Raw genomic sequence first — 8,640 nt, 5'->3', positions numbered from 1 at the left:
TCTCTGTGAGTTCGAGGCCAGCCTGGTCTACAAGAGCTAGTGCCAGGACAGGCTCCAAAGCTACAGAGAAACCCTGTCTCGAAAAACTAAAAAACTAAATAAATAATAATAATAATATGTAATGTCAGCATTACCTCTCTTCCAGAGTGTTCGTCTCCAATAATAACCATATGCCTCTTAAATAGCTCTAACACCGCACTGTTGACCAGTTCATACTGTTCCTGAAGAGCATCCCAAGCCAGGCAAATGAAAAAAATAAATATATCAGGTGAGTAACAGAAACAATTCAAAATAGGAACATCTCTCAACATATGTTACTGAACTCAGTAACAGACCTTATGTTGTGTGACTCATGCTTTTAGGCTACGAGAAATACTTATTTTACATAACTCTAGCTAACATGCAAGGATTTTGTGCCATGTTTCTTTCATATTCTAACCCTACTTTTTAATTATCTTTTATCTCTCTGTTTTCTTCCCTAGCATTTTTTTATTTACATGTTATCCTAAATGTATCTTGAGTAAATCGCCTTCATTTATGGAAAAAAATCAGGTAATGGGTAGTATATGAACTGATAGCTTCAATATGTATTCGCCAATTGACCTTCACGATTGCTCTATGAAGGAGGAAGGCTATTATACCTGTTTACAGTCAGTTTGTCCAAGGCCATTCAGAAGTAATTCCTGAATGTGGCATACAAACTGAATCTTCTGACTTAGCTTAGTGTATTTAGATCAAGTTGCTGAAATTGTGTCCTAGTAAAGATACCAAAGTAAAGTAAACTACTGGATAAAAGTTGCAAATCTGTGGTTACAAAAGGATTCAATGTAGAGAAAGGAGCCCTCTCTCTTACCATGTATGACAAGGTTTATGGCTTGTAATACTTGTAATGCTTCTCTTTGACCTTTCTCCTTCCTGAAGCACTTCCTCTAATACTTACACAATCTCATTCAAGTAAAGGGCATCTTCAAAAGGTATTTTTTTTTAGCAGAACAATGTAGCATCTATATCACCCAGCACAGTCATGGGATGCTATAATTTTTAAAGGAGAGAAAATGTAGCCAGCAATTGTAGTTCGCTTCTCTAAACCCTGCACTCAGGAAGTTGAGACAGAAGGATTGTTGCAATCTGAAGCCCAGTCGGGCCTCAGTGTTAAATTCTAAGTCATACATGGGTATGAGGTAAGACCCTGTCAGAAAGAGAGAGAGAGAGAGAGAGAGAGAGAGAGAGAGAGAGAGAGAGAGAGAGAGAGAGAGAGAGAGAGAGAGAGAGAGAGAGAGGAAAAGACAGAGACAGAGACTGAGTGAGAAGGGGACCCAAACAGGAAGCATCGTCTGGTGGCTAGGCTGCCATTTGCAGTGCCGGAAGAATCAGTACAGCCGTTAGATTTGTTGAGCTAGGTATTAACAATGCTGGAATACAAAAGCCTCTCTGCTTCCTTTCAAACTCCTAAAACTAGGCCAGACCAGGATGAGACCTTCTGAAATGGGATATGCTTATTATTAACACTGCAGTTCATGTAACAAGGCGGCATGCTTCCTGGTGTCTCTGTGTAGTTATGCGTTCATTGCTTTCCTTTCAAGCCTGATAGCTAAGCCAGCTAAGGCTTTCTTCTGTTTCACATAAACTTTCCCCTCACGGGTTGAATATAGAAAACACCTACGGACAACACGTGAAAAATTATTTTTTCCACAATCTGTTCATGGAAAAACCTGTGTGGGCCAAACAGATACTTCTGTATTAATAGCTCTTAATTTTTTCCTTCATTCACAACTTGTATAATAAAATATCAAAGCTGCCACTTTGAACTGCTTTATACCAAACTTGTGTGCCAGTTCATTTGTAAGGGACTTGAAATACTTCAAGGTCTTTCGACTTAAAGACAATTCTAAGAAAATGGATATACAAAAATACCTTACTCATAATAAATATCAATAAAAGCTTGAATGCATGAATGAATTAATGAGTGGATAAATGCTAAGTTCCATCTTTAAAACATATAAATGTATAAAGTTGAGTGCAGTTATTGGTGTATAAGTGTGAAATTAACACTATAGGCAATGAGAGATTTGGGTTTAGAAGAAAAAGGAAGAATATTCCTAGCGTAAAGTCTATCGTGAGTTCAATGACTGCATGACATAATACAAGCTAGTTGTAATTCTGCTTTTAAAGCTTGCCTATAGACAAGGAAGCTATAGGGAAATGGTAACAGTGACAATCAAATGTAACAGGCCTGTCCTAATGTTATTTTTCATTGCTTCATAACATAGAAATTATATCATTTCTTGAAGTAGAAATGAGAAGTCCCTGATTTTCTGTGGCTTCATAGATGGATTTGTAACTACAAAATTTAAAATTAATTTATGATCCACAACATCGGCCAGATCTTTCTAATAAATCAAACTCATTGAATTTTTTTCAATTTCCTTGTAAACAAGAAATAATATTATAGACAATAAAATATGAGGAATGAAAACAATCTGACTGGGAAAGGGCTACAAGAAACACTGGGATATTCAGAGTTAGAGAAAAACGCATAGTAAATTTGTCTCCCCCCTGTACACACAGCAGATTCTGGATGTCACAGACAAGCAGCAGAATACAGACACAGATTGTCATCTGTTCGCTGTAGTCTTTACCTGAGTTTGAACTAGCGAAGGCCTCTGTGTTCGCATTTCCTGGATCAAACTAAAAACACTGAAGTTCTCGGGAACTATCTGTCAAATCAAAGAGAAAAATATTTTACTTATTTTTATGTTTTTCTCACAGTATTGTACTCCTGTGACACTTATTCTTCTAGTAGAGAATAACACCAAGAATCCCTTTTTTCTCTGTCCTTCCTACCCTCTCTTTGTTTCTTTCTGACAGGGTTTCATTTAGCCCAAGTTGGCCTTCACCTTGCTGTGTAGCCAAGGATGACCTTCAGCTTCTTCTACCTTCCCAATGCTAGGATTACAGGTATGTGCCACCACACCATGTCCCAGGTTTACAGAGTTAGACAGATCACTAGTGAAACATTATCATCCAACCACTCTACCAAGGAACTATATCCCTAGCCCCAAGAATGCACTACAAAACATATGGTTTTATTTTATGTGCATGAGTGCTTGCATACAAATGCACCACTTGGGTGCAGAAGAGTCCGTTGGATCCCTTGGACCTAGAGCTACTGATGATCGTGAACTGACATGTGGTTGCTGAGAATCAAGCTTCTGCAAGAGCAGCAAGTACTCTGAACTACCCCGAGCCATAACCTCCGGCCCCAAAAATGCATTTTGAAAGCCAAACTTTCTTATAGTTTTCACCTTGGTTTAGAACAGTGGTCTCTACCTTCCTAGTACTGTAAACTTTTAATACATGTTGTGGTACTCCTCATGTTGTGGTAACCCCCAAAGATAAAATTATTTTCATTGCTACTTCATAATTGTAATTTTGCTGCTATTGTGAATTATAATGTAAATATCTGTGTTTTCTGATGTTCTCGGTCAACCCTTGTAAAAGGATCATTTGACTCCAAAGGCCTGTGTGACCCACAGGTTGAGAACCACTGAGTTAGAGGCTATCCCTGGAAAAGACTGATTAATATGATTTTGAACAATTTTACATGATGGATAAAATGTCTAATGCCACAAAAATAAGGCTCAAGAGATAAGTCATCTGAGGTTTTATTAAATAAAAGAAGTTAGAAAATCTAAAGCTCATATTTTAAACTTTTCAGTTCCAAACAGACATAAACACTGACTTCTAGGGACTGACGAGATGACCCAGCAGCTAAGAGTACTGACTCTTCCGGAGAACCAGGTTCCATTCCCAGTACCTACTTGGCAGCTCACAACTGTCTGTAGCTATAGTTCCAAGGATCTGATGCTTTCTTCTGGCCTCTGTGGGCACCAGGCAAATATATAGGCAGGTATAATACTCATGGACAAAATGTTTAAATTTTTCTATTTGGCCAAGTATGGTTAGTGCACATATTTAATCCCAGCACTCAGGAGACAGATGTCAGATCTCTCTCTCCATCTCTCTCTCTCTCTGCTTTTGATTTGTTTTCTCTTTAGCTTTGGTGCCTGTCCTGGAACTAGCTCTGTAGACCAGGCTGGCTCAAACTCACAGAGATCTACCTGCCTCTGCCTCTCGAGCCCAGCTAAGTCAGATCTCTTGAGTTTGAGACCAGCCTGGTCTACAAAGCGAGTTCCATGACAGCCAGGGCTACACAGTGAAACCTTGTCTTGTAAAAAAAAAAAAATTTTCCCTAGTGCTAGAGAGATAGCTCAGTTGGTAAAGGGCAGGCCATGTAAGCATGAGGACCTGAGTTCAGATCCCCAGCGCCCGCATGAAAGCCCTGTGGGCATGTCTGAAATTCCAGTGCCCAGGGAGACAAGTGGGTCCCTGGAGCCCATTGGCTAGACAGCCTATCAAAATTAAGATTCAGTAGAGACCATGTCTCAAAAAAAATAAGATAGGTAAATATTGAGAGACCCTGACACGAATCTCTGTCCTCCATCTGGACACGCATACATATGCAACATACATACACATTCGTGCACACATCCATGCACACACACACACTGATTTTTAGACGACAGCACAAAGCTTGATCACGGTAAGTCTAATGAGTCTTCTAAAGCCTGGATAAAGAAAGGGAGAATAAGCAATCTAGGGCAGCAGTTCTCAAACATTAGCGTTCCTCAGGATCACCCAGACAGCTTGTTGGCTCACACCCTCCAAACTTTCCAGATTCATCAGTGGGGCAGGAATCCATAATTTATGTTTCCAGCAAATTCTCAGGTAATGCTGACCCTAGAGAATTGTACTTTGTCGTGCTGGAGATCAAACCTAGGGCCTCCTGTCGTAAGACAAAGTCCACTGTTATTAGGCTACATCCTCTTCCCCTGGGACCATGCTTTAAGAATCACCAACTTAGGAACTAATTTAATCATAAAACAGAGTAGATTTACAAATAGCCCACTCCGTAAGACAAGATGAGTTGTGAAGATGTCTTGAAAGGAGGGAGATGCGTGCAGGAGGAAACTTGGAAGTGCTTGCTGGGAAACTCACCCCGTCCTTCAGCAACATCCGTGTATAGTCAATAGCACAGATGACACCTGTCCTTCCACAGCCGGCGCTGAAACAGAAGATCACGGGAGCATGTGTGCTTGTGGAGAGAGGGAACCGACAACAGCTGGGGAGTTCCTTAGTCGATTTGAGGAGGGAGAAAAATAAACTTCTCAAGTCCTGCCATGTCCCAGGACATGTTTGTCATGCCGCAGTGGACCTCAGATGGGTATTAGCATATTCTCACAAGAGTCCCAAGCACCATTGTTCATAACTTTAAAAGAAATTTTAGGTTCTGCAAAATGTCTCAGGGAGTAACTTTGCCTCATAACCTGAGTTTGATCCCCAGAACCCGTATGGTGGAAGGAGACAACTAAGGAAGGAGCTCCCCAAAGTTGTGTTTGGATCTCCTCATGTAGGCATGTATGTACACAATAAATGTGAAAAGAAGTGAATTTAATGCACCAGTTGAATTTATGCTACATTGCTTCAGCTATTGGCTTTTTTCTTTGAATTGCACCCTAACCAGAGTCTCATTTTGTTTGTTCTCAGTGGAAAGTTCATCCAGGGCATCTCACCTGCAATGAACGCAGATGGGAACACAGTCATCTTCTTGGTAACAACGGATATCCCAGATGAGCTCAAGGATCGGGTCTAGGGATGAAGGCACATCGTGGTCTGGCCAGTTCTTATAATGAAACTGGTAAATAATTCTAGTTTTCTATTTTTAAAAAAAAAGCCAGAATAAAAGGAGAATTCAAGGTTAGGATTCCATCTCACTCTACCGAAAAGTTAATCTGATAAAGTTCCATCTAGATCTTTTTTTCTTGCAATTTATTCTGCTTTCTTATATATAGCTCTCAAGCCTTATGAAAACAATTGAAATTAATATGAGAATGTTTTCCATTGTCTTATCCTTAACAACCTCGCCCACACAAGAGGAGGAAGATATAAACATAGTCCAAACCAAATCTTCCTCAAATTAGCGTGTCTCAAATAGGGCACAGACATGTTGGTATATTGGGTCCCCTTGCCTTTGGCAAGGCAGAGTAGAGTCTAAGGCATTATCAGCTGTAGTGTTGGTCCCTAATGTCTAACCACTGCTCACACTACCTCTAGTTGGACTACCAATATCATTTTTATGTGTGAAGCAGATTGGGGGAGAATCTCTTATGAATACGAAGACTTAATCAAGACATCAAAGGCTCTAACTCTCCCCATCACTGTACGCCCAGCCTGAGTCACACACACACACACACACACACACACACACACACACACACACACACACGTTTACCCATCTCTTCTCAGCGGTCTCTCAACTTTATCATCCCTGTTCTATACTTACATTATTGAACTTGGCTTTCAGAGTCCTGATTATATAATCAGATTTCTTTTTCTCAGCTTCCTAAGGAGAAGATTAAATTATTAGCAGTTTCAAAGGCATGCTTTCTAAAAAGTAGATCCTGGAGGCTTTGCCTAGTCATAAAAGAAATCATACTCACACAGAATATAGAAAAAGGGCCAAACTGCAGCTGTGTCTCTCCTGGCTCCGCCCAATAGCGCTCACACTTTTTCTGTTGCATAAAACAGAAGGTAATGGTTTCCCTCCATATAGTATAATCTCTCCTGCAAGATGAAACCCACTCCCTGGTCCAGAAGAGGCTCTGTGTCCTTCATCTTAGGTTATGCACAGCTAACCCCCTTAGACTTCATCTCCAGCAATGTGATTGGGAATCTCCAAAGGATAAAATACAGATATTAAAGGATGCCTGAATTATAAACTTCATAGGAATCTGGAAAAGTAGAAATAGTGATTGTTGGCCTATTTTCAGCATCTCAAGAACCCTGAAATTGTTGACTGTAACAGTTGCACCAGTCAAGTGCCAAATTCCCTCAGTGTGACTACAACCCCCATCTCAGAATGGCCACGGTAGACCAGAACAGCCAGTCACACGCTTTGGGTTATTTTTCTGATACCACATTTAAAAATGAAAATAGGTGAAATGCATTTTAGCCCAATAGGCCAAAGTATTTAACGTGTAATCAAGATACAACAGTACATATGTGCTTGTCTTGCTATTTTTATAAACTTTAAAGTCCTATATTCACTTTATACATATATAAGTAGAATGCTAAATTTTCACTGGAAATATTTTTATTTATAGCAAATGAAATTTAAGTTTGAAAAAGTTTCACATAGCGCCAAATAAAGCTTTCAGCAGCTGAAGTGAGAGTTCGCTTCAGTTTTCAACCAATTAAAATAAAACCATTGAGTTCTTCAGCCGTGCAATCCCTGGCAGTGCTTACTGGCTACCTGTGGTGGGGATGCTGTTTGGGGCAGCACAGGGTGCGTCTCTAATGGGCAGTTACAGCATCTGACTATCAGAAGGGAAATGGTATTTTTTTTTCTCCTTTACTTCCTTTCTTCCTTTCTTAACTTTACAGCACAGGAGCTACTGGGGAAATGGATAAAAGGGGTTCTTGGGGGTGAAACCCCCTATGGATTGTATGGTTATTCCCAAAGTGAAAATTAGAAAAATGGCATGGTTTTTCCCAGGCACACTTAGAGGAAGCTTTACCACCACTGCCCCCACCCAGGCACACTTGGAGAATGTTCTACCACCACTGCCCCCTACGCCCCTTTCCTTTACCTTTGCGTCACCAGTACTGAAGAGTGACTCACCTTTCCCATTTCAAACTCCATACACGCCATGACAATGACCTGAAAGCATGCACCAGAAACTTAGTGACCTACAGGGTTAGAGATCACCTTTCCCCATGAGTCCCAGCGTCAGAAAGTAGTAAGCATTGTTTTTCTGTTGGCTTTGCTTTTTAACCCCAAAAGCCCTAGTGACTTGTGAGATGTTCTTACTCTTCCTTACTTCTGTCCCCACTTCCCTGTTCTCTGTTCATCACAACAAATTTCTTGTCACCGAGAGAGCGTGTCAAGGTATCGACTTTCGTTTCCTCGAACGAGAATACATTTAATAGTGATATAAGAAATTTCATCAAGCTATAAGAAAGGCTCTGCTTTTAACAGCTGGGAGGCCTCAGTCATGTCCTGCACCCTGCCCCCTCTCCCAAGTACCAGAAGCCACTCTGCACTCACCAAGACACGGTATTCCCAAATCATCCTCCAAAAGTCCAGGACAGTTGTAGGTAAAGGACCCTGGGTGGCAATATAAGCCCTGGGTCCATAGACACCCTGAAGGGGAAGAGAAATCACGTGAGGTGACAGCAGACAGCATCTTCTCCCTAGTCCTCTCCCCGCCCCCTGTTTTAGGTGCTCAGAAAAACATGGAGTGTTTTTATTTCCTCTCCACCCACCTTAATGAAGTTGGCATTGATATAACTGGAATCCTCACTGGAAGTTCCCAGAGACAGCTCGACCAGGCTGTGGTCATCTAGGACACAAGAGAAAGGGACGGGGTAACTGAGAAGTCCTACAACGGGCGATAAGTCAGGTCTCAAGAATGGTGGTTGCTGCCGGGCGGTGGTGGCGCACGCCTTTAATCCCAGCACTGGGGAGGCAGAGACAGGCGGATCTCTGTGAGTTCGAGACCAGCCTGGTCTACAGAGCTA

General features: G+C 41.2%; 1 protein-coding gene across 1 annotated transcript in view; it reads right to left on the bottom strand.

Moving 5' to 3' along the window:
• Ptpn22 (protein tyrosine phosphatase, non-receptor type 22) overlaps positions 1–8,640 on the bottom strand; it is a 54,540-nt gene that overhangs the window by 27,152 nt on the left and 18,748 nt on the right. The window contains exons 4-12 of the mRNA XM_013354683.2: positions 8,386–8,462; positions 8,168–8,263; positions 7,742–7,780; positions 6,561–6,632; positions 6,404–6,463; positions 5,634–5,776; positions 5,059–5,125; positions 2,640–2,717; positions 135–221 (exon numbers count right to left, since the gene is read on the bottom strand). Of these exons, the coding sequence (XP_013210137.1) occupies positions 135–221; positions 2,640–2,717; positions 5,059–5,125; positions 5,634–5,776; positions 6,404–6,463; positions 6,561–6,632; positions 7,742–7,780; positions 8,168–8,263; positions 8,386–8,462 (719 nt within the window). The remainder of the gene's footprint in view (positions 1–134; positions 222–2,639; positions 2,718–5,058; positions 5,126–5,633; positions 5,777–6,403; positions 6,464–6,560; positions 6,633–7,741; positions 7,781–8,167; positions 8,264–8,385; positions 8,463–8,640) is intronic.

Source organism: Microtus ochrogaster, unplaced genomic scaffold, assembly GCF_000317375.1.
Source record: "Microtus ochrogaster isolate Prairie Vole_2 unplaced genomic scaffold, MicOch1.0 UNK60, whole genome shotgun sequence".
NCBI lineage: Eukaryota > Metazoa > Chordata > Mammalia > Rodentia > Cricetidae > Microtus > Microtus ochrogaster.
This window is presented reverse-complemented; position numbering and strand designations above follow the sequence as displayed.